Below are 26681 nucleotides of genomic sequence, written 5' to 3'. Positions count from 1 at the left end.
GAAATTAAAGTATGCGCGTAAATAATTTTTTAAAAAAAATTATTTTCGACGTTATGGAAAATACGAGGAGCCAACGGAGGAAAGAACGAGTGTAAGCGGCCGACCGGCGTCGCACGCGACGCCTTGGGCGGCCGCCGAATAACCAAAAGTGCGTGAAAATCGAGAAAGAGAATTAAAAGATTTTAATTAGAGTGCATGCATTCTAATTATCATCGTTACAGAGGTTTGATGTGAACTTTATGTGTTTTCCAAAAAGGTGGTTCGCACGCTCGCTGAAAGTCGGAACGAGGAATTTTTACGGAAAACTTAAGCATTTGAGGTGGGCTTTATTCTTTAACGTTTATTTTAAATCAATATGTTTACAGTGTTATAAGGATGTTTCTATAAGTATGTCATGCCGTGTTTATGTTTTGAAACTGCCTATCTGTTTGTCTACTAGAACAAAACTCTACTAGACTTGATGGTTAACGAATTCGGGTCTAACTAGGGTCTACGCCCTACTTAGACTAGTGCACTGATGGGGATCGTGAGCCGTCCCCTAGGTCGGCCGGTCCAGTGATCGAGATTGTGGCCACAGTCTCGTTTCACATGATGGTTCAGATATGGTATATGATGGAGGATGATGTTAGTCCGCGGGGACACTATTTCATGGAAATTGTTTTGCTTGTGCTTCTCGGTTCTTTTAAAGTGAAAACCAGGATCCACACGATGATGGCTTGACATATCTTAACAATGAATGTTTTCGGGCGTGAGTTCATTGGGTGCATCAAGTACTCAGCCCCTGCATATGTTTTCCCTATGTGCAGGTTGAGCGAGGTCGGGAGACGGAGGATGTTGAGTGATGATTCAAGAACTGGTCCGGTTGCTACTATGTCTTCATACATAGTAGTGACTAAACTCTCAAATTGCTTCCGCTATTCAAAGTCCTAAGAAACTCTGTTGTTTTCCTTATTGTCGAACTCTGTTATCTTTCATTTTGTAAACTTAGGGATTGAAACGTTGGTTAACCTAAATGGATTTTCGTCTTTGGTTGTTAAGTTGTATTGTCTTGAATTGTATTATTCCTCCTTCTTCCCCGCTTCTTAATTCCCCCACTAGTCACGATTTCCCGTGCTTCCTATCCTTAGGAAGTGCGGTCGTGACACAAATATTGTGATAAAACCAAAGAAAATCTTTTTACAGCCAATAATAACCCTTTAAGAATCTGATTCAAACTCTCCAAGGCACATATTTGTAATAACGGATATTGTTTCAAAAATATCTTCACAATTGTTGAAGATATTACTTATAACATGATTTTAGGAACACCTTTCCTAACTCAAATTTATCCCTTCTCTGTTAGTGATAATGGCATTATCACTAAGATTCAAGAAAAAGAAATTTTATTCAAATTTATTTCCCCTATTAAGAAGCAAGAAATTCTTAATCTTCAAAGAAATTCAATTTTTAGACAAATTAATAATATTACCCAAAAACAAAAACAAATGGGATTCCTGAAAGAAGAATTGCCTTTCCAAAGAATTGAAGATCAACTCAAAACTCCTAAATATATTTCTAAAATTAAAGAGGTAGAAAATAATTTTGTCAAAAAAGTCTGCAATGATGTTCCTAATGCCTTTTGGGGAAGAAAACATCATGTTATTGAATTACCCTATGAAGAGGATTTTTGTGAAAATAAAATCCCTACGAAATCAAGACCCATTCAAATGAACCAAGAACTTCTAGAAGTCTGTAAAAAAGAAATTAAAGACTTATTAGAAAAAAAACTAATAAGACCTTCAAATTCTCCCTGGAGCTGCTCAGCTTTTTATGTTATGAAACAAGCTGAACTTGAAAGAGGAACTCCTAGACTTGTCATTAATTATAAACCTCTCAATAAGGTTTTACAATTGATTAGGCATCATATTCCAAATAAGAGAGATCTTATTAATAGACTTTATGGTGCTAAAATATTTTCTAAGTTTGACCTCAAATCAGGCTTTTGGCAGATTCAAATAGCCGAAAAAGATAGGTACAAAACTGCCTTTACTGTCCCCTTTGGACTTTACGAATGGAATGTAATGCCCTTTGGACTCAAAAATGCTCCTTCAGAATTTCAAAAGATCATGAATGATATTCTAAATCCTTATAGTCAATTTAGCATTGTCTACATAGATGATGTTTTGATCTTTTCCCAAGATCTTGACCAGCATGAGAAGCATTTGTAAATTTTCTTGAAAACCATTGAGAAAAATGGATTAGTTATCTCTACTCCAAAAATGAAACTCTTCCAAACTAATATTAGGTTCTTAGGTCATGAGATTGACAAGGGAACTTTTAGACCCATCAGTAGGTCTATATCCTTCACAGACAAATTTTCTGATGAAATTAAAGAAAAAAATCAATTACAAAGATTTTTAGGATGCTTGAATTACATCTCAGATTTCTTTCCTAACCTTAGAGAAACCTGTAAGCCTCTCTATCAAAGACTTAGGAAAAATCCTTCAAACTGGACTGAAGATCATACTAATATTGTCAAAACAATAAAACAACAGGTCAAAACCCTACCTTGCCTAGGTATTCCAAATCCAAAAGCTTTCATGATTATTGAAACTGATGCCTCTAACATAGGCTATGGAGGTATATTAAAACAAAAATTGGATTCAAAGGAAAAATTAATAAGATACCATTCTGGTATTTGGAATAATGCACAAATGAATTATTCCGTTATTAAAAAGGAAATCTTATCCATTGTCTTATGCATTCAAAAGTTCCAAGATGACCTTTATAACAAAAAATTTTAAATTAGGATTGATTGCAAATCTGCAAAAGAAGTTCTTACCAAAGATGTGCAAAACATCGTTTCAAAACAGATATTTGCCAGATGGCAAGCTATCTTATCCGTCTTTGATTTTGAAATTGAGTTTATTAAAGGTGAAAACAATTCTCTACCAGATTTTCTAACTAGAGAATTTTTACAAGGTCGTAATGACGGACTCTAGGACCTCCAAGAAACAAAGTGTCAAAGACTATGAAGTCTTCCCTTCAAATGTGAAATCAAAAGCCCTGGTTTCATCCTCAGCTCCTATCACTCCTCAAAAATCCCAAAAACACAATCAAAGACACCTTTCCAATCAAATTTCCCATAATAGATTCTCTCCACTTCAAAATATCCCAGAAATTCCTTATAACACTGTTCTCACTTCAAATATTCCAAAATCCACTAATATTCAAATCCCAAACACCCCTGAAGAATGTAAGTATTTTCCCAAGGACTTGCATAAAGATTGCGGGACAACCCCCTTTTCGGATTTTCCAGCAAAACCCTCTCAAATCGATTTCATAAGAAACCGTTTTCCTGATCCTTCCCAACTCTGGGAATCTGATGATAAATCAAAAGATCAAAAGTATTATGAGTTTATTCTTATTGACTCTGACTCAGTGGAAATAACTCATAATTACAATAGATCTAAGGAGATTGAATTTTCAAAATGTATCATCAAAAGAGTCCATACTACATCCACTTTTGGAGGACTCAATGAATTCAAAACTTTTAACCACCCAGCTCAGGGGTACAATTATATCGATTATAAGAATGCTTGGTTCAGAGCTTTCTTATTCAGATATTATAACCACTCATGGTTTATTTCCTTCCACCACAGTTGTGAAAACAATTCCCAGTCTGGTTTCCAGATTGGTGGAGAAAATTGGGATCAACAATTCAAATCCTTCCTTCGGAAGTTTAAAAAGGTTTCCATGCCTTTGCAGAATACTCTACCATCAAAAACTTTCAAAAATTCATTATGTTCCATGCGGAATTCAAAGTCCCTTGGATCCTTGCTTGGGATTTCAATTTTGAAAAACTGTATTCAGATCCTACCCCTTACTCTTTGACTAGGGTCTACAAAGTCAAATGGTGGGCTAAGTTCCAAAATCATATCGGAGCTGAACCTGCAGTCAAACAATTCTTTACCACTGGTGAAAAAGTGGTTTTTCAAAGAGAAAAGAAAGAAAAGAACAAGGCAGAAAATTTAAAGAAAGCCAACAATTCAGAACCAATATCTGATAGCTTTTTCGACAATCTTCCAGAACATTTCAAAAAAGATTTCTTTGAGTTCATGGCTCAAAAATCTGTTTCTTCAAAATCAAGGTCTGAGGAATCTGTTTCTTCTGATCCTATTGGGGGTCAAGACACCTTCGACTTTTGATGTCAGGATTCTTTAGTTAAAAGGTGACGAAAGAATATGTCAAGAACCTTACTGAAGAAATCAAAAGAGTCACAGATGAAGCTGACTATTATCTTAATGAGGCAAAAGAAATTCTTAATATTCCGGGAGAGATAGATTATCATTATCTCAGCTGGGTCATTAATAGACTTCACAGTCGAAATCAAAGCCTCAAAAATTTGAAGAGAACTCTCAATATCATTCTCATAATTACTGCAGCTTGAAGATGAAGCCTCTTTGTATGTTAGAATATGCTAAAGAAGCTAGATGGTTACAAGAAGCAGTCAGCAGGGAAAAAGAAAGCCTCCAGATCATGTATGAACTCAGAGGTCAGAGAAGTCGTCACTCTGATTATTATTATGATGATGAGAAATATAGGCACTGCCAATATATCAAAAGATGTGAGAGAAAACTCAGAATTCTCAGCATCGTTCTTGCAGCATGATGTAGCTTTTCAAAAGAATTTTTCAAAGGTCAAGAATGACGGCCACTTTTCTGCTTCCAATAATGTAATAGTGAATAGTGAATACTGACTTTTTGTAATAGTATTTGTACTATGTAAATTACGTCACTGCTTACGTTTATGTAAATTACTGTACACCTTTTGCCAGGGTTGTTGGCTATAAATAAAGGGTTTCAGATTGAGATGAAGACACCGAGTTCTGATCTCAGACTCATTGCTCTTCTCTCTCATTCCCTCTGTAACCTTTCAAAGTTTTAATCCAAAGTGAGTTTTCAAATTAATTTCTTTCTTCAATTACTTTAATACTGCTCTCTTTCATTATGTTTATTCAAACTGTTTCTGTGCATAATCTTCATATGTTCTTTCTTCATATGTCCTTTAATAACGGAAGAATCCATCATAATAATTCACACATAAATACTATGATTCTAACCAATACGTTATTACACAACACGGCTTTGGCCAATACATGTTCTAACAACAAGGTTTCAATCATATCAAAATACAACCTAGGTCAAGATGGTATCAGAGCCATTTTGTTGGCGGTAATGGATGTTATAAGATTGATGAATTTGACTGTCTTAATATTCAAAACTGAGATGATGAGATTATCCTTAGGATTAAACTTAATCAAAGGAACGTTGGAATTCAGGTTTGGTAAGCTTGTACGACAGTTCAACTTCTTAAACAATGAATGATAAAGTATTTATGGTACTTAAACATAAGGCCAAGAAAATACTTAGTAATTGTTCAAACTGATTTTGTCAAACTCAAGTGACTATCGAGATTTTAACAGCTTACTTGTTAAATAGCTTGAAAGTCAGGTAAGTCTGGTTGATGCACAAAAAGTTAGAATCTTTTCGTCGTTCAAGGGATTCAGAATACTTATAGAGGTGCGACATAGAGAGACTAGCAAGTCTTAGTGGTTTATACCATAGAAGACGAGCAATGTGTTAAGATCAGTAGTGGGAGTTAAATCCTAGTTGACTACTCCAAGCATTCTTCTAAAGAATGGGATAGTCATATAAGAAGATATCGAAGTCTCTTGAAGACAAGTTCGATAAGTGAACAGTTTTACTCAATAACACCTTATCATTAATGGGATATACGTTAGAAACAACGAATTATACCTTAAAGAAACTACCATAACATCAGTACCTTCTACAACACACGAGTTGTGGACTGAGGCAAGTCTAGTCCAGCACATCTCAAGGTGTGGAGTTATTCCAACACACGTTTTGGAAAAGGTATCCAAGTAATTGGAGTTGTGTACTGAGGTATGTTTTAAGGTTGTCCCAAATGATAGAAAAGGTACATGTTCTATAATCTTCATGGCAAGATATGTGTTTGTTTACATGAATACTAGATTCTTTGATGAAGATTATGAGGAGAACTACAAGCCTAACAAACATGATAATTCTCAAGATAATGAGAATATCTATTTTCCATCTCAACCAAGAAGTCTTACCATTAGAAACTTATGCACTAAGAAAATCAACGTTTGTACCTAAGATTGTAAGAGTCGTGTCGTAGTGGGAGCGTTCTTTGCGAACATAATAAGTTCATGGGTCTAAAAGAGTCTTAAGACTCAGTCTTAGATCAACTTGAACATAATCCCTGTAACTACAAGGACACAATGACTTATTCAAATAATCATTCTTGATAAGATGATAGATTATGAATAACAATCTTAAATAGACCAGAATGTTTGCAAGACTTGCGATACTACCCATAGACTATTTCAGTCAGTGGGAGCTAGTGGACCTGCAAGTGTAAGCATGGATCTCAAAAGGCTAGAATAATGGCAAAGGGTTATACCCATAGAGAATTATATTCTCGTCTGCCATTTTTGCCTGAGTCGATCTGTATATTGTCTATTGTAGCCTACATAAATTAGGATGTATGTACTATGATTGTCAAGATAGTTTTCTTTAAGTAGATGTCTTGAGGAGATCATCTGCATGGAACATCTTAATGGTTATGTAATATAGGGCAAGAAAGTTGAAAGTGCACTATATTTGGTATTTTTGGTACTCTACGATGATGACATCTATAAAAGTTGATAAACAACTAAGAGGGTTATCTAGCGTAGGAAACTGGTCGTCTACCCAGTTTAAGGATGATGGATTTAAGATAATCTAGTTACATTCTAAGCATCTATGTCATCAGATTGCTAGAAAAAGAATGTTATGTTTCTTAAAGAATCCTACATCTACACAATACTTAGACACTTTAGCATTGAAAATTCCAAGAAAAGGTTTTACTTTTCTAGATGGAATTATCTTGTCTCTAGTAAGTGTTTTACGACACTGAATGAGATCAAGAGGAATGAGACAAGTTCCGTAATTGGAAGTCCTAATTATGCTATGATGTGTATTAAGTTAGATATGAGCTTTGCCTTTAGCATAGAAGCTTGATATCATATTAACCATGGCCAAGGACATTGGATTGGTAAAGAATATACTATAGTACTTGAAAAAAACTAAAAGGTATGCTCTAGTTTATCAGACATCCATGTTATGTCCTTTAGGTTACATCGACTCGATTTTATAATTGATCGGTGATCGAGTCATCCTCTGACTATGTGTTCACTTTAGGAGTTGAATACTGAGACATGAAGGAGTGTTGATCAAATCATAGACTCCATCATGAAAATTACAAGTGTGGTTTCATCGGAAACTACTAAAGTAGTTGTTCATCTCAGTAACTTCCTAATAGCTTTGACCGTGATTCTGAGTATGTGTATGAGTATTATATTTTGTTATAATTACTCTAGTCATATGTCTAACTCGAGGGAAACACGATCTGATAAAGCTAAGCAATCACATAGAGATGAAGTACGAAATTAATAAAAAATTAAGTGCGCAACAAGACGTTATGGTTTCCAAGATATCATCAGAGAACAACCTGGCAGAAGTTTTCACAAAATGCCTATATGGCAACATGTTTTACATAGGAGGTGAAAAGTACGGTAGTTCGATGTATCATGGCCTGAGACCTGCTTAGAGTTTAAGTGGGAGAGTTTTGGTAGTGGGTATACTCGAAATCATGATTTTGAGTATAAGTGGGAGATTGTTAGGATTGGTATACTGAAAAGCATATTTCGAGCATGTTGCACGGATAGAATTGCTTGTATACAATAAACTCTACAATCCACTTTTAACCCAAGGCGAGAAGTATTTATTTTATCGCATTGGTGTTTGCTTATGCATTTATAAGAAGTTTCTCAAACATTTAAATGTATAAGAAGCAAATAAGTCTAATTCTTCTGCATAGTAGACTTGTCGTGAACGACGTTCACAGAAAGTGACGCAGTCAGTCCTTTGTAGAAGAGAAATAGAATTTCACAACCTAGATAGGCTTTGGCTACCTATCGTGAAAGGTTGCAGTGTCAGTCCGCACGTTTCCATACCTTTGGACATAAACGACACTGGTGTGGTATAGCACTGAAGGATCTAACAGTTGAGATAAGTCTTTCTTGCTATTTACTAAAAGACGAGGTCTCGGTGATTGTTATTTCTTAATCATTGTTGACATAACATTGAGCATACGATATTGATTATGCACTACTTTGATTTATCAAATGCTGCGGATTTTTCGCAATCCAAGAATCCTGGTATCTTGGGTAGTGGTGATAAATGTCTAGAGGTACTAGTATTGTTATTGCAATGAATCGTGTGCTGGGTGAGTCCAGTTTGATAATATCCTCAAGAGGTGTTCGAAAAAGGTTTTATTATTCAGAAACCCGGCCGGTTGGAATTTATTCCAGAATAATAAATAAAGATTTTGAACTAGACAACTCTTGGAAAAAGATATTAATTAATTAAAGTCAAATAGCAGGCTTAAATTAATTAATGGATATTTATATCTTAAACACGAGAAATAATAAATTAAAGAGGTAAAGCCCGGATTACTCGTAATTTGCGATTGGACGGGCAGTCAATATTATTATACTATAGTGGATGATAATAATATTCTATTGGACTCGTATTAAATTGGGGCTCAATTTAATTAGTAAAAGTCCAACAGGTTTGGCCCAAGTCCAACCTCCATGGATCCCTAATCTGGCCCATCATAACTCTTTATAAAAGGAGATTAGAAAGGAGATTAAATAAGATTTTTATCATTAATTTTCGTGCTCCCATGTGGGAGTGGATGAAAAATCGGTTTTTGAGAAAACTGATATTATGTCTTCTTTCTAATCAAGCCATTTTCGATTCTGACAAGCTTTGCCCACCCAAAGGTCATTATCTGAGTTCGGGATACAGATTAGAAGATTCTTGGTTGAGTACGAAGAACATCACGTGGAGAAGGTGCAAGCAATCATCGATTCTTTGGAGAATCAGATCGGTAATTCTAAACCGTAGGAATTCATGTTTTAGGTTTTAATTCATTTTACATGAATTATGTGCGTTCTTGAATGCAATTCTGTGTTTAATATGTAGTTAATTAATCCCATAATCGGTCAAATAGATCCGTAGATCTGATATATTTGTGAATGCATGACTTCCGCTGTGCAAGGGGCTTCGAACCCCAGAAGGTAGTGCTTGGTCAAAGCATTGACAAGAAGAGCTATGTGATCTTTTATGCCTTGAAGACCCTCAACCAGGCCCAGAAGAATTACGACACTACAGAGAAAGAAATGTTGGTTGTTGTGTACTCATTCGAGAAGTTCCGACCGTATCTGTTATGGTCGATGGTGATTGTATTCACATAGCTATTAAATATCTGTTAGTCAAAAAGGAGTCTAAGCCGAGACTGATTCCCTGGGTCCTGTTGCTTCAAGAGTTCGATTGGGAGGTCAGAGACAAGAAAGGTACAGAGAAGGTGGTTGATCACCTAAGCAGGATACTGCAAGGAGAAAATGAAGAAGATATACCGGATGCATTCCCAGAGGAACATTAATATTATGTGATGGAATCACCTAGACCTATTAGTTGGGTGGCAGTGTTAGCGTTAACTGGCCCAGGAGATTTGGATAAAGGGAAGTGTAAGCTGAATGAAGAACCTTGGTTTGCAGAACTGGCAAACAACTTGGTCACGGGAGAGTTGCCGAGTACTCCATAAATTTCCCGGGCCCAGAGGATGAAACTTAAGAGTGAAACCAGGTAATATTTTTGGAACGACCCTTACCTCTGGAGGATGGGGTCCGATAAAGTGATTAGAAGATACATCCCCGAGTGGGAACAAAAGGATGTCTTGAATCATTGCCACGCATTGGCATGTGCTGGTCATTTTGGGCCAAGAAAGACAGCGCAGAAGTTTTTAGACAGCGGGTTTTGATGCCAACAGACCGGGGGGATTTCTGCGAGGGATGAAATGCCGCTGTTTCCAATTATTCTTTGTGAGATTTTCGATGTGTGGGGAATGTACTTCATGGGTCCCTTTCTATCGTCATATGGGAACCCCTACATACTGGTTGTGGTGGACTATGTTTCCGAATGGATAGAGGCCAAGGCTACAAGTTCTTGCGAATCGAAGGAAGTAGCGAGGTTTCTGAAGGCCAATATATTCAACCGGTATGGTGTGCCCTGAGAAATCATCCCAGACCAAGGGACTCATTTCTACAACAGGACGATATAAGCTTTGATGAGGAAATATGGTGTTCACCATCGTTTATCCACTCCTTACCACCCCCAGGCAAATGGTCAGGCAAAAATCTCGAACAGAGAAATCAGAGCAATTTTGGAGAAGACAATGAATCCATCGAACAAGGATTGGAGTAAAAGACTTGACGATGCTTTATGGGCATACCGAACTGTGTTCAAAACTCCCATTGGAATGTTGCCTTACAGGCTCGTATTAAGCAAAATGTGCCACCTCCCTGTCGAGGTTGAGCACAAAGCTTATTGGGCAATCAAAGAGATAAACATGAAGCCCCAGGCCTGTGAGGAGGAGAGAACGCTTCAACTGCAAGATCTGGAGGAATTAAGGCTTGAGTCGTATGATGCCGCTATGTGGTACAAGGAGAAAACAATATTGTGGCACGACAACAACCTTCGGGTCAAGGAACTGCTAGTTGGTCAGAATGTGCTTCTATTCCAATCAAGGCTTAAACTGATGCCTCGGAAACTAAAATCCAAGTGGATTGGACCCTACACTGGCCTTCGAGTGAATGGAGCCGTGCAAATTCAGGGAGTCGCTCCTAATTCTATTCCTTTTCTTGTTAATGGTCATAGGGTCATGGTATTTAGGGATAGTTCAGAGATGTGCGTGGTGGAAGAAAATTTCGCTACGTATACTCTCTACTATTGTCTAACTGGTCAGGCTGCTGGGTAATCTTCGGGAATCTGCTGGATCTGGTAGATTGTTAAGAAATTTTTAACTGTAAAACTGACCCAACATAGCCCTGAGATTAGCTCCGCAAAATTTGTAAGTACTGTAAATATGTATTATTTCATATATTTAAAAATCCAAACAAAGAAAAAAAATGAATTTTCCAAAAATATTTTTGAAACATTTTAGTTGACCTTTCTCGGTAAAAAAAATGAATTTTCCAAAAATGAAATTTGAAATATTTTTTTCAGATGTCTCACCTTTTAGTTGATCTTTCTAAGTTTGGGTATGAGAGAGTTAAACGAATTTCTGAAGAAGATATGAGGTGGAGAAATTTTCGGTTAAAAAGATGGGGGGGGAGAAGTTTTGAAAAAAAAATTCAAAAATTAAATTTCAAATTTTTGGATGAGATAGGAAAGCGTACTGTTTCTGACTCTTGCATCAGCAAGCAACCGCCTCTCTCATTTTCTTTTCCTTTAATTTTATTTCCTTGTTTCGTTTTCTTTTCCTTGTGATTTTATGTACTTGTTTCCTATTCTCTTCTTTCTATTAGTTTCTTAAATAACTTCCCCTATTCTTCATAACCTCCCTCCTCACATAATATCTCTCTCATAATTCACAAATGTTCATACCCTTACCTCACCTTTTCCATTCTTCTTTGTGACAGTTCCGATGAAACCGCCATCAACCACCACTAATTTCTGAACCAACACCATGGAAAACCAACCAGAACGACACAAAGCCCGACATAAGAACTCTCAATCGGTCAAATCTACGGCCGGCGAGTCATCACAACCGCCAAAGAATCTGCCAACCAAGAAGCCACCGTCCGCTCCTCAGACAGGGACGGTGGCAACTTCGTCGTCTAAAGCCACCACAAAGAAACCAGTTACAGGAGAGACGGCAACCACAATCTCCGCTGTCCCGCCTACACCCTCAACCACAGTTCCACCACCGGGCAACGAATCTGATCCGGAAGAAATAATGAGAGAGTTTCTAAAGAAATACGGAAAAAGCGAAAAGACTAGCTATTTATTCGCCCGTCTAGCAGAAGAACTCAGGAAGGAGGAGGCCGCTCCAAGTGTAGCCCCGATTAACATCCCTCCACGACCTACAACCCTAATAGAAACTCCAACATCCAAGGCCTTCTTACTCCAAACGGAAACCCCAAAATCTCCATCCGAAACCCTAATTTCAGATATTACACCGGTAATACCATCCACCCAACCCAAATTTCAATTTGTCAATTCTACAGTCGTACCCACTAGTACAAGGGAGAGGGATGAGCGTGAGAAAGAAAAGGGTGATGTTGAGGCGGAAGGGGACTAGGGAGTAAAAGGTGCAGGGAATGTGAATACGGGAGACGGAGAATCTAACAAGGGTAGTGGTGATAGGACTGATGAGGGTAGTGGTTATAGGATTGGTGATGGTATTGTTGGAGAACCGAGAGAAGAGGTTGAAGGAGAAATACCCAATGATGAGGATGTAGAGGGAGAAGTCCCTACTGGTAGTATTATTGAAACTACAAAAGGAAAGAGGGGTGTAGAAGAACAAATCCCGGAGGAATTGGAAGTCGAAGAAAGAGAAGAGTAGATCATTGATGAAGACAGTGATGAGAATGATGGGACCGAGAAGGTTGACATGGATGTAGACGGGTACGAACTGTCCGATAGGCCCGACGTTATTCAGGGGACCAAATTCATGGTTGTACCGGACGAGGGGCTAGAGTCGAAGGATACACCGGCCACTGCAAGGACAAATTGACGGAATAACCGTTGTGACAAGAAACTGGAGGAGACACGGGCGTCTACAATGGCCAGACGTTTGCACCAGATAGATTTGGAAAGCGGAGAGGAGGTAGGGGATGATATCCCCGAGACCCAGGAAATGCGAGAGGAAACAGGGGAGGGGATCCCCCAGGCCCATGAGAACCAGTCGAAACAGAGAAGTTCTCTCCTGAGGCCGAGGAGAAACACTATGCACAGGAGCGGAAACGAAAGGGTAAGCAAGAGGCTACACCCTTATAGAAGAAGCAAAGGCAAGCCTCCTCCACCCGAAGATTAGAGAAGCCTTCTCGAAACCAATTAGTGTCCCGTTTCCCGAACCAACATAAAAGAATGAAGATGAAGAAGATGTGGAAATAAACCAGGTGGTGGGGCCGGCGTACGAACCAATGGAAGTATTGCTGACAAAGAGGCTACTTGAGGCCATGGTCCACTTTGATGACTCAAAGCTGGCATAGACTTGCAGTGGGCGCACTTCAAAGGGGAAGCACGGAAAGGCCAGGAAGATGTACGACCCCCCATCCCTCCAGGAGATAGAATCGGAGGAATAATTTCTATTGTATATCCGTGCCATCGGTTTCGATTGGCTGCTGGATCACTGCACGGCAGAGGTGCCCATCGCACTGGCCAAGGAATTCTTCACCTCATATAAGTTTAAGTCCACCATGGACCCTGACGCCGATTCTATTAGCTTCCGCCTCTTCGGTTAAGACATGGAAATGAGCATCCGAGAGTGGTCCTTGCGAATGGGGCTGTTTACGCGGGAAGAAGATGATGAAGGCACATGGAATGAGAGGTAGATTGGGCCCCGAAGAAGACTCCAAGCTTTGATATGCAGATGGCATGGGACCTGATTACCACCAACCACGGAGGGAATTTTAAGACGAGTTTTTCGAAGGGATTCCACATTGCCAAGCCGATACTCTGATTCACGCATGTTTTTTTGGGGTACAATCTGCTAAGTCAGACTGGAGCCGCCCTCATAACTCCGGAGCTCTATTTTACATGGTGCATGCTAAAGGGAGTAAAGGTCCACCTGGGTTATTGGATGGCCTACCCATGCAACTTTATGACTAGCCACACAGTACGCCATCTCTACACATGACATCTCCTTGGTTCTTATCTACAAAGGAAGTTAGCATGAAGTTGGCAAAGTCAGTGCCTGGCCTGCAAGTCTGTGATGCCCCAGAGCCATTCAATGTAGCTTTCTTCTTCAACAAGGGACTCCTACATATGAAAAAGGTGAGATTGTGTTCTTTGATATGGGCAAGCCTGATGTGGTAACCGTGAAGAGGGAGTTGGAAGAGTCGAAAGCTCTATCTAATGCTGAGCGTGAGGAATGGAGGCGCAAGATGGGAGAGCTCTGAAATGATGTGAGCGTGCTGAGCAAAAAAATCGCAAGGCTCACGGGGAGCATGGAGGTGCAGAATGGACAGATGGCCGAAGCCATCAATGTTATAATGAAGATGATTGCCTCAATGGAGAGGAGATTCCCCCTGGCCCAGCAAATGATGCCTCCCCGACCTAGCAGCTAGTATAAGCAACTAGGCCAAGGGACCTCATCTCTCAAGAAAGCCCCTAGTACTCCAGCAAGTCCCCCGACCCAGAAGAGAAAGGAAGTAGTGACCAATCCCACCACCACGACTGTTAAGAAGACTGTACCAAAGCAAGCAGCGAAGGAGAAGGAGGAACTAGCCCCATCGATTCCTAAGAAAGCAAAGGCTGACCACCATAAGAAGGTAGCCCAGAAGTCTGGCTCCCATGGGGGACCAGACACAGAATTAAACCACCCCAGTAACAAGTAATTTTACTTTTAGTAATTTTCTTTTCAGTTTTTTGAGCATGTTTTTCTACTTTTCTTGCATATTTTAGGTGTCTATTTGTATTTGTGCTATGTGTTTTCTCCCACTTAGCCCAATTCTTGGTCTAAGTAGCCCAATTCTTGGTCTAAGTATGAGAAGTTTTTGCTGTTATAGCATGCTTTTGTTCCCGTAATCGTGTTTTGGTTATTTCTGTGATTGTTTCTTCTCCCACTTAGTCCATTGCTTGGCCTAACCGTGAGAAGTTTGTTTTCATGCATTTGTTTGTTGGTTGTTGTTCTATTACTTCTCCCACTTGGCTATTACTTCTCCCACTTAGCCTAAGTGTGAGAAGTTTGTATTTCTTTTCTTACTGAAGGATTTGTTGGTGTGTGAACTCTAACTGCCCTGTTCTCCACTTCACTGAAATGCTTGGGGACAAGCAGGATTGAAGTTGGAGGGGGAGGAGTTAGTGCAGTCACTCGAGCATGCATATAGGTTGTTAGTTTTGAGTCAGTAGAGTTTTAGTTTTTTAGGATTCTGTGTTTAAGTATAAACTAGCAAAATTAAAGCAAGATTCCCTTAGTTAGAGTGATCAAAGAGAGGATGCATGTCAATTTTGAGACCTCTTGCTTTAATAATCAAAATCAGTTTGGACGAAGAAAATGCCTTGTTTTGATCTAGTTGTGAAGCCTTCTTAAAGTGAGTTAAAAGCCTAGAGTAGAACACTTTCTACTATTAGAATAGGAAAGATAGGTTGCCACTTGATGCTTAGGGGAAAATGACATAAGGGGAGTGAGGACTAAAGGCAATAGGAGAACCTAATTGAGCTTAAAAAAATTTCGAATCTATTGAACCCGCCTCATTGTAAGGGCACCCATTAGTTAAACAAGTTGTCCCTTTCTATAAAATGGCCAGGAACTTCTGTAAAAATTGTCCCTTCCTTTGACACCTCAACCTTCATTTAATGTGTACAAGGGGGCAGAGTGGAGTCAACTCACCATTCGGGATAGGAAGTTAGGTTGAGAAACAGGGGAAAGTAAGTAGAAAGTTAGAAAATAAAACGGTCAGGAGCTTCTGTAACCTGACCCGGCTGAAATAATAGTTAGAAAATGGGCAGGGAAACAATTGTGCAACCTGACCCAAGAAACATACGAAAAAAGAAGAGAGAAAAGAATATATATGCTTAGAAAATGGGCAGGAAAGTGAATAGCCAGACCCAAGAAAAAAATCAAAAAGAAAGTTAGAAAGTGAATAGCCTGACCCAGTAGAAGGAAGTTAGGCAATAAGGCCGAAATGACCAGGGAACAACTCCAAATTTTGGGAAGACAGAATTGTAAATAAGGAGGTTATTTCCATCTTTTGTCCCTAAGTTCACATGTCCTTCGCTTATTTGCACTCATACTTTTTGAACTTAGACCCCTAGGATTCTCACCTACATACATTACAATCCCTTGGCCCCGATATAACCAAATGAAAGACCTTAAGGAACTTTTCATGTGTCAATAGAACCAAGGCATCAGGGGTATGGCAAAAGCATAAATGAGTGAATGGTCCTAACATTTTTGGTGAGGAATGAGTGACCGAGTGAATCCAACAATTAGAGAAAATAGGGGTTATCTTGACGAACTAACAAACTGACTAGGTAGACGAAGGGAGGGGGATGAATATGAGACTGTAGACGATTGGAGAGACCTTAAGCTTGTGGGGACAATTGCTAAAACTTGAACCAATTTATACATCTGTGCTTATCTCTATTCTTTTTGTTTCTGATTGATTTCTCTTGTGTGTTTGAGTCTGTTGTCTAAGTCTTTTCGTGTCTAGGTCTAGGAGTTTGTGTTTGTTCTTTTTCTTTAAGCCATTTAAATAATAAACACGCACGAAATTTGCCTTATTCCTTTATTTTGTCTTTCATACCTGAGGGCAAGTATGGTTTAAGTGTGAGCAGTTTGATAAGGCTAATTTTATGCATCAGTTATGGGGTTAAATTCTATGATTTCTGTGAACTAATACACGTTTTAAGTTTAGGTGCGTAGATAATCTGGCAGGTCAAGGAAACGGAAGGAAAAATCTACAGGCAGAGTAAACTGAAGGAAAAGAGGAGTGAAGACGTCAGTTTGCAACCTGACCTAGGAGATCGAGGAAGCAGCTGTGAGTGGAAAAGTATCTTTTTGAAGGGCTTTCTAGGAGGGCAAAATCGACAATTCAGCAGAGAAACTACCCTAGAAGTTCGAGCCTCAACTATAAATAGAGACAACATGAAGAGAGATGCATCACCAATCATCATTCACATTTTCGTTCTTAGCTCATCACTTCACACACATTTCTCTATGCACTTAAGCACTTATGGGGTAAAATTCTGGGAGTTCGTGGTAGCCTAGCTCAGTCTCTATGGTGTAACACCGTCCTTGTGAAGGGCGAAGATACAATTTACTGTTTTCTGTTGTTTTCCGTCATTTTAAGCTGAGACTTCACCGTTTTAGAAGCTCGGCGTTTATCGTTTCAGTGTTGAACCTTAAATAACGTAGCTATGGAAGTCTATGTTCTATGTTTAGCTAATTCTGATATTTGATTGTTGGTATTTACTGTTTTGGATGCTTTTCGCAATTGATGTTTGATTTTGAGTAGAGATCGGTTTGATCGAAGTTAATTTGTCGTTGAATCAGTTGAATCGAAGTTGAGGAGTATGGATTTGACGTATTGGAGTTGGTTTTTGGTTGATCTGAGTTGAATTGTTAAACGGAGTTTTGGATCTGAGTCGGGATGTTCTGAATTTTGCATGGTTATGGATGTTTATTGTTTTTTTTTTTTTTGCTCGGCCTAGTAGTTTAGATCTAGTCGTTTTGTGTTTGATCGTAACGTTTGAAGTTGATTTTTATTGCTTTATTTTCATATGTTGATGCTCTGTTTTCGTTTATGTTATCTTAACATTAGTTAATTAGAAGTCGTATCTGTCATCTTCATCTGTGTTGTTTACTTTTTGCAGCTTTTCTGTCGTACTAGTTAATTCGGGAAAATGGTCCCCACCGCATGTTTACGTTCTGCTTAGCACTTTTAGGAAACCCGTTTACTTGGTCAAGTAGTTTGGTATTAAATTTCTGTAGTTAAACCTTCATTTTTGCTATCCATGCATGCGTACATTCTCTTTCTGTTCCCTAGGTCTAGCAGATAGGATAGTCACCTTTAATTTCTCTCCCAAGTCTAGTAGTTAGTCAAGTCTTAACCCATCAGCTGCGTGGCAGAAGCCGACCCCTTCGAAGTCCTCTGAACAGTTGCTTACCCCGTCTGTCTCTGTAGGATCGATCCTTACTCCCGATACTAAGAACTGTGCTAGGGTATTTTTAGTTGGAATTTGTATAACCATAACTGTGAACTCAAATCCCTGGAATTCCCTTATCTATATACTTTTATCTCCGTGATCTATTTGCAATTAGTTGTTTATTGCTTTCAAATTCTTCTTTGTTTTCAAAATTCCCAAATCTTTCAGTTTTTCCAAATAGTAATTGAGTTTTAGTAGAGGATAAACAGTCTGTGTTTGTTTTCCCCGTGATCGATATCCGGTACTAACCTTTAGCTATACTAATCCTACTCTGTATACTTACAGGTATTTATAGTGCTAACAAAAAGTGCATCAAGCTCTTTGGCACCTGCTTGGTCTAAGTGTGAGAAGTTTGTTTCTCTGTTTTGACACTAACAACCATGTATTCCACTTCATCAAGTCACTTGAGGACAAGCTGCAATGAAGTGGGAGAGGGGAACAGTTGGTGTAGTTAGTGTCAAAGTTATGTGTTGATTAGCTAGGAATCTTCTGTTAGTTGTTTGAATTTATTTGTTTTTAGATAAGAACTGGTTTAAGAAAATAAAGGCAAGATTCCCTTAGTAAGAGTGATTGAAGAGAGGATGCATGTTGATTTGGTAGTTTGAATTGGAGTTTGATGGGGTGATATACCTGTGATAAATTGTTGAGTGGGATTTGTTGGAATTAATCATTGCTAAGCATCATTGTTGGGTGTACTTGAATTAGCTTCTTTTTGGGGATGGAATTTGAATACCCCCGTTTGACTTGATTGTTGATACGCATAGTTCGTGTTCATAGCATTGTGAGGCTATTTTATCAGCACGACTTGTGTATGTTTTTGAGGTTATATAGTGATCATGGTCTATTGTTTAAAATTCTTGCAAATTATTAGGGGATAAAGATAATGATGGGGATGATTTTTTAATTAAGGTAGATTAATTGGTCTTGCATGAGATAATTTTCACACCTTGATTTGGTTCAAGTTTGGGGGATTGCCAAATATTATATGTTATATCCTACTGTAATTTTCTTCATTCTATGCTCACATTGTGAATTTGTAGGTACAAAGGCATCCCAAAGGAATTCCCAAGATGGGGGATAACTCATGAGCTTCAAAGAACGTTAAGCTAAAGACGAAAAACAAGCGCTTGTTGGGAGGCAACCCAACATTTTACACTTTTATGTTTCTTTAAGTAGTTTTGGTGTTTAATTTTCATTTTTTTGTTATTGAAATTTTCGCAGGTTTTGGACTCTCCCCATCGACCGCTGTAGCGCGCGTAGCGGCCTGCTGGACACTCGCTAGAAACGTTCTGACTCGTCACCAGCAACCGCTAGAGGGCCCCCAGCGACCTCTGCCCAAATACAGTTTTCCAGCCGCAATTTTTTGAATTTTTCGAATTTTTGCCCTGTCCAGCCACTACGCGAAAAATTCAAGGTATGTTTTCTTTTTAGTAGTTTACTTATGTCCCTACCGACTCTACAAACTTACTTTACACTTTGTTGTAAATAAATTTGGGGCGATGAAGTGGTGGACCGTGAGTTTAGGTTTTTACTTTAGTTTTTAGGTTTTTAGTTTAAGTTTTTGTTTTAAAACATAGCATGAAGAACTTAGAAATGCGCATGTTTAGGGACACATTAGATCGAGTTTCCAATGATTTAAAGTACTTTTCATCTTTGATTAAGTATGGCTTGATGTTTTGATTTGATGGTTTGGTGAAAAGGTGCATAATTAGTGAATTGCTTGTTTGCCTTGAATCATGCTTACACCTTGTGAGATTTGAGCCTAAATTATTTCTTGTATGATTTATCTGCATGCATGTATATGTTTCTAAAACTTGCTCTTAATCTACCTAAGTTTACATAGTATTTAATTTGATGAAGGAGGATGTTAGGCCATCTTTTCTTAGATAGTTTTATTCCCAAATTTTCGACCCTCTCAAAAATTTTCCCTTTGCAGCCAACTTTTGAGCCTTTAAGCGTATTCTTTGAAAGCCAAATAAATGGGGATAATTCCTTGGGTTAGTATAGTTTTTATTAACTTTTGTTAAAGAATTGGAGAGATAAGGAGGAAAAATATAAAAAGTAGTGTGCTTAATTGTAAAAGTGTGCAAGTTGTGAAACAGAAAATTGCAAAAATGTGTGCTTGATCTAGAAACGGTGCTTATGAAAAAAAAAGGTTGTGAAGAAAAGATAGAAAAATCAAAGGTTTGGAAAGTAAGTTGAAGCAGAAAAATTAGTATTAAAAGTGTCTAGGAGTTTTGGAAGAGTGGATATTTTTGTTTTTAAAGTCACTTTTTAGCTAAATATTCATCACCTACCAAAGAGTCTACATTACAATAAAAAATAAAGACCTTTCAGACTTTTGATGCTTATTCACATCTAGTAGAGAAGGAATTAGACTTTGAGCAAGCCTATGGTAAATTTTACATGATGCATGATTTGAGTGCTTATACACATTGTCGTATACACTTTGAGAGTGAGAGATAAATACACTTCCCATCTTTGGAAGTTTACCACATGTGAGTGCATGAATTTAAGGTGTTCCACTAGTTAGTAATGAAAGTGCACTAATAAGCCTTGCTTGATTTGATTGTGTTAATTCATGCTTAATCTATCTTTTCCATAATTTGAGGAAATTATGACGTCTATTTATGTTTCTTTCTTATTTTGTTTGAGGACAAACAAATATTCAAGTTTGGGTGTATGATACGCTCGGATTTTGCACTATTTTAAGGCCACTTTGTGGTCCGTTTTGAGTGTCAAAATTGAATTACATGTCCATTATTTGATAATTTTATCTGTTTTGGTATTTTGACGTGTTTTGTGAGAAATGTGCAAAATAGAACTAAAAAAGAGCATAAAAACGTCAAAGTTCGGAAGCTAGAGCAGAAGGCAACCCAGCAGACCGCTGGAGCTGAAAATCACTCCAGAACATTCTGACTCTCTCCAGCACCCGCTGGACCCTCGCCAGCGCCCGCTGGGCATGTTCGCACACGACAACCTCTGTTCAAACTCAATTTTCTAGCGATTCTGAAGCCCGATCAGACCGCTGTACATACCATTTTCTTCGTCTTTGAAAGAGCTTCGAGTTGGTACCTTGATTATCTCAATAGAAGTTATGTGGAGAAAGTTATGGCAATTCTACCAAACTCACACAAAGCTGTCACGTGCAGAATTTAAGGCGGAAATTCAATGAAGGAAAGAAGACATTACCTTGTGAAGTCAAATCGTTTCCTTAACCTATGGGGCAAGAAAATTCCATATTTTCTATTGCTAGGAAACTTTTTACCAAGTTTAATCCTTTTCAAGCCTATATATACCTCATAACCTAATTCATAATATTCACCAATTCATAGCCCCCAAAAGGGTAGCCTTCATGACTCCTCCTCCAACCCTAATTCTTCATCTAGATCTTCTTTTTCCCGAATAATTCCAGAGCTTAAATTTGAGAGTACTTCATAGTGCAAGGGGTTGATGAAGGAATCAAGAGAAGCTCAAGGCTACAAGGATTTAACCTTTGGCTTTTATTTTCTTTATGACTTCCCTACAATCTATGTTTTTAGCTTATTCTATCATGTATAACTAAACTCATAGGATTCTAGGGATGTGTTACTAACGACTTTGGTTATACAATTCTATTTTGCTATTTAATATCCGTTTTGTTTTTACTTTGGTTCTTCCCTAATTTGTAGGATAATGTTTCACGTTTGAGTGACACATTCTATTATCAATTAATATAAATTGATACATAATCGTGAGAGGAGGTTGGCGAGTTAGGTCCACTTAGTAGACACTGCAATTAACTTAACTTAAAACGACACTGTTAATTGAGAGTGTGGACTTTTCAAGGGTCTTAATAACTTTTATGAGTTACGGATCTAGGATTGAGAACCCTAGTGTTAGTAATCTACGCTTATGTCATATGGTCAAAACTTAGGTGACTCGTACTACTGAAGTATTGTGCTAGGGTGTTGTAGTTGGAATTTGTATAACCATAACTGTGAACGCACATCCCTGGAATTCCCTTATCTCTCATTTATTTATCTTTGTGATTTATTTGCAATTAGTTGTTTATTTGCCTAATTTACTTGCTTAATTTATTTGTTTTAATTATTTAAACCCAAAACTCTTGGATCTCTAGATAGTATATGATGCCTAGTACATGTTAGCTAGTTGCAATTATATTCCCCGTGTTCGATATTCCGGTACTGGCCTTTAGCTATACTAGATCTACCATATATACTTGCAGGTATTTTTAGTGCTAATAAAAAGTGCATTAAGTACCTTGAAACTATAGTATGTTTTTACTTACTTGCAATAGGTTTTGAAATAATTCAACACATGCTTCATTCGAATTCATTGAGCTGGATTTTTACTTACTTCTATTAGTTTCAACTAAGTCTTGTGGCATTTATATTTAATAGGTATTTGGGTTGGACTATACTAGTTATGAGTTGGGCTGAAGTTTTGATTAAGTTTGGGCCTGCAAATTGAATAATAAACTTGGTCCGGATTAAATCTTGGAAAATTGATTTTTATCATGTAAATCAAGTTTAAATTAAGTTTAATCGTGTAATATTGGGTTCAGGTCATCGCGTGTCGTGTCAACCCATATTATATCGTATCGTTAACGGGTTTGGATCGTATTCAGATTTGATGGTAGCAGGTCGAGTTAGAGAAGATATCAACAGACGTACATAAGGTAAAGAAATTCCGCCCCTCCAGAAAACATTTCTCGATCCGTGACTAAATTTAAGGATCGAATTGGAGTATTGCAACAACTATTACAACTAGACAGAAATATATACTATCTATTTAATATGTGGTTCGACTCTTCTTTCGCGATCCGGGAAAGAACCAACAAAGAAAATCCGGAAATGAGCTTATCTATCACATTTATTTGAAGCATCAGAAGCTTCTATTATTATAGCAGTAAATTAACAAGAAATTAAACACCCAAACAAGCAGACATATAAGTTGATAATCATGGAATTTAAGCTCCACAATATTCCTTGAGAGGATCCGGTGAAGCCCTACCAACATCTGTGCTAGTAAAATCAACAAACTTATAGTAATCAAAAGGCTTGTAGAGCAAAGGGTGACCTTCATCCACCAACTCTTCTGGAGTCTTAATCACGCCCCCTTCTTTCGGAGCCGAAAACAATCCGATAGAGTATCGAGCTTCATCCCCGCTCACCACCACCCTGTAGCTTGCAACATGCAGTCACCCGTTTGTCCATGCCTATAAATGACGCGTATCGGTGAAGTAAAATACGAGATTCATTACAAATGAAAAGGCCGAAAAATTATAAAAAAATTATGATCTCCATTCATGAAAAAATAGTCTCAACAGTAGCTTACGTGCATTTTAATGAGAAATTAGTGAAATGAAGAAATTACATGTTTTGAGTACGTTATATTTTGTAAATGAGGATAGTAGTAACATACATGGAGAGAGTTCCCGACTATGACAACGAATGAACTGAGTGATGGTGGATCTACAGGGATCCAAGTTTTGCCATCTTTGGTAAGAATCTGCAAACCGTTAACATGATTGATCTGATGCAATGTGGACAAGATGTTCTTGTCTTTATGGGAAATTAATCTGAGCTTTGAGTGAGGCGTTCGAGGTGCCTCGTACTTCTAGAAACGATAGACGTAATCCGAGGAGTCGAAGTGTTCATCTATGTATTTTTCCAGTCCAAGACTCTCCACCACCATCCTCCTCACAATCTTGTCCAGTTCAGACAGTTTCTCACAGTATAGCTGTATATCTTTACATATACAATAGTACAAACAAGAAGGAAATAATTTGTCTTAATGCACAATTTTTTAAGTAATGTTAGATGAAAGCTTGAAATATAAGGCACCCCAATTGATGTTTGCAAATAAACACAAACAATATTCAACAAAAATTAATGTAAAAAAGAAACTATGTAGAACACTAGTATATAAATATCATAAGAGGCTCAAAGGAGACCGAGTAAGGCAAGTTACTCTAGTAGGAATCACCTAAATACAAGTGAAGTGTGGTCGCTTCATGAAACGCACTTATGAATCCAAAGTGGTGTCCAAGACCGCAATGGACACAAAACGTGAGAACGGATGAGGTTGAGGTGTTTAAGTGTTAACACCTTTGTTTCGGTGCACGCCGTGGAGGAATAGTTCAAAGCATCGAGCTACTAGTCCGCCTGTGTATCCGATGGTGCGAACTATGGATGGTTCAAGGCCAAAAAATACATATCCTTATGCTTATATACCTCATGAGGGTTGAGCTTGTGTCTTCATGCATATGCATTTGGCTATTCCCACTCATGTGGGGGATTGTTGGAATCTTGTATTTAAGATGTCCGGTCAACGAAGTTTGACGAATGTGACGAGACATTTAATTCTGCAAAATTAAATGGTATAGCGTCGATCTGTTAGGTTTAGTATACTGAAAAGCATGTTTCGAGCGAGTTCGCCATGATTCGGACAGTAGATTCCGACATATTTTTGACCAACCAAATGAACTCCTTTTGATTCGATTCTTTTTTCTGATTAAACTTCATGATGTCTTCTGTGTTGTGTTCGAATTTCAACTCATTTGGACAAACGATGAATTTACGGTGAATTTTTGAAGTGGACTGCGCAATTCTGCCAGAAAAGTGTTTTCTCGACCAGTAGGTTACGTTTTCAATTTGACCGACCTAAAAAGGTTATTTTGACATGAATTTTTAACTGGAAGTTATTTGATAAGTCTACTGCATTGTGGTAAAATTTTAGCCCCAACGAAAGTCGGGTGAATTTTTAATAATTTTTACAAAATAATATCGCAGTGCTGCCAGATTTCTATCCTTACAAAAAAAAAACAACTATGTTGTTATGTGAAATGATATACATGATTTATATAAGTGTCTAAGGACCATTCTATGATGAAGTGATGTGTTATCTGTTGATGTAAACTATGGTGTATTTGTCTTGTGTTGATGAACGATTGGGGTTGGGTAAATTAAAGAGACGATGGAAGGAACGTTAGGACATGCATGTTTTTGAGTCGATAATTGAGAACTGATTTATGATGCACATGTTATCTAAAGGTGATAACTCGTGCGTGAAATGTGATAACAAAGGGAAAGCAGTACTTAAAATCTCAGGTCGATAATGAAATTATTTCGATGGGAATCAAAGATAATATGACGTCTTTGAAAATGTTGTTTAAAGTGTGGGATGATGAAAGTACATGGATATGAAATTGTTTAATACGACTATGCCAAAAATGATGAATACTGTTGTGCACACCCGATAAGTAAAATCGGCGAATATGTGATTGGACTTCTATGAGTTTGGATAGATGAAATTCTAAATGATTGACATTACATGAATTGTGAAACGTGAAGTATGATTGTGAACTTGTATTGGTTGATGTTGAGATTTGCTATTACGTCCACGAAACTACAAATTTTTTTTTACTTGAAGAAAATACATGTTGCTTCCATGAACGACAAAAAAAAATTATGCTAAAAATTTCATGACTATGAAACTGTGAAATGCAAAGCATGATACGCGTGTAGTTGCGAGTTATGATTGTGATACAGATGAGCATGAACTGCATGATTTATGAAATGCGATTCCATGGATTATTGATTGACTGAGTGTTGCTATTCACATATATGTACGATGTTTGTTATGCTATGGAACACCAAATGATTTATACGAATAAATGTGTTGATTGTGCAATATATGGATGACTTTTATGTGGTGAAAATTCATGACCGATGAAGTACGAGGTATTGTATAGAACCACTATTAACGTGAAATGTGGAACTTTTGAACCTTGTTGCGAACGTAGGAGCAATATAAAGCTTGAGTTAGGTAATGATCAAATGTACGTTGAAGTATGAGACTTCAAGCTATGCTAGAGATTATAGAGTGCCTAAGAAGTAGGCCAGAGTGAATGTGCTAGAACTTAGTTGTAAGTTGACAACTGCAATATCACTTTCCTGAGTGATAAAACCAATGAAAGTATATATTTCAAACTTTGGTGTATCCTCACAATGGTGAAATCATACCTAAGATCTAATAAAACTATGCAGTCTTGTATACCATGCCAAAGTGGCGATGCGACACATATACGACGATGTTTACGACCACGTGTACAATGGCAACGCTTTTCAAAAACTACGTGGCATGGCAAGACGACTTTGAGAATGCGACCATCAAGAAAAAAAGGTTAGGAAATTCGACGATACGATGAATCTCAACTTGGAATCCACGATTTCATAGAACGATGTTACCATGTTCAGACTCGCGAAAAATGTGCGAGGGAGTGCGACCCTCGTAGCTAGAATGAGCGATTTTAAATCAACAGTACTTACTTGGATTCTCAGTTCTCTACGGGATGTTTTGAATAAACGTGAGCCTTGCTATTTAAACACCTTGGTTGACTCCTAATTTCCGAGTAATGCCCATTATTTTTTTTCCCTATATCGAGTCATGACTCACTTGTCTCGAAAGTTTGTGTTTGCCTTTGTAACGTTGGATAGCTTGATTGAGTAGTCTCCTTTGATTCATCATTCATAAGGACAATATTTTGACCTTATGAACTTCCGTCCTTGAACTTCATTCCTAAGGTTGTTTGCAGTTATGACCTTCAGTATGATCACACCTCCATACATGTTTTCTTCAAAGAATGGAATATTATTATTGGAACTACTGGTTTACCTCTTTATTTTGTAACCATGTAGGTGACAAGTTCTTTCTTGCAGAAGTGAAATTCTTTTTAGCTCGGTTTCACTACATATATTGTTTCATACTCAATGATTTTTTTTTCTTTCTGCAACACCAAGTTAAGGCTATCCCGTTCTCTTCTTCCTT

The 26681-nt window shown here is 37.9% G+C and overlaps 2 protein-coding genes across 2 annotated transcripts; both read left to right on the top strand.

Annotated features, from left to right (window-relative positions):
- Positions 1 to 10257: 10257 nt before the first annotated feature.
- Positions 10258 to 10947, top strand: LOC121790570. Its single transcript, XM_042188760.1, has one exon. It carries the CDS (start codon positions 10258 to 10260, stop codon positions 10945 to 10947), a length of 690 nt encoding a protein of 229 aa, XP_042044694.1.
- A 711-nt stretch (positions 10948 to 11658) lies between these two features.
- LOC121790569 (mucin-7-like) lies at positions 11659 to 12273 on the top strand. Its single transcript, XM_042188759.1, has one exon. The coding sequence runs from the start codon at positions 11659 to 11661 to the stop codon at positions 12271 to 12273; it is 615 nt and encodes a 204-aa protein (XP_042044693.1).
- Positions 12274 to 26681: the final 14408 nt, after the last annotated feature.

The sequence above is a fragment of the Salvia splendens genome, unplaced genomic scaffold (genome assembly GCF_004379255.2).
Source record: "Salvia splendens isolate huo1 unplaced genomic scaffold, SspV2 ctg550, whole genome shotgun sequence".
NCBI lineage: Eukaryota > Viridiplantae > Streptophyta > Magnoliopsida > Lamiales > Lamiaceae > Salvia > Salvia splendens.
The sequence above is the reverse complement of the archived record's forward strand: the minus strand, read 5'-3'. Positions and strand labels throughout refer to the sequence as shown.

What these genes read in the sequence shown, in the direction of transcription:
- LOC121790570 (XM_042188760.1), top strand. Translation starts at nt 10,258, where the DNA reads ATGAGGAAATATGGTGTTCACCATCGTTTATCCACTCCTTACCACCCC.
- LOC121790569 (XM_042188759.1), top strand. Translation starts at nt 11,659, where the DNA reads ATGGAAAACCAACCAGAACGACACAAAGCCCGACATAAGAACTCTCAA.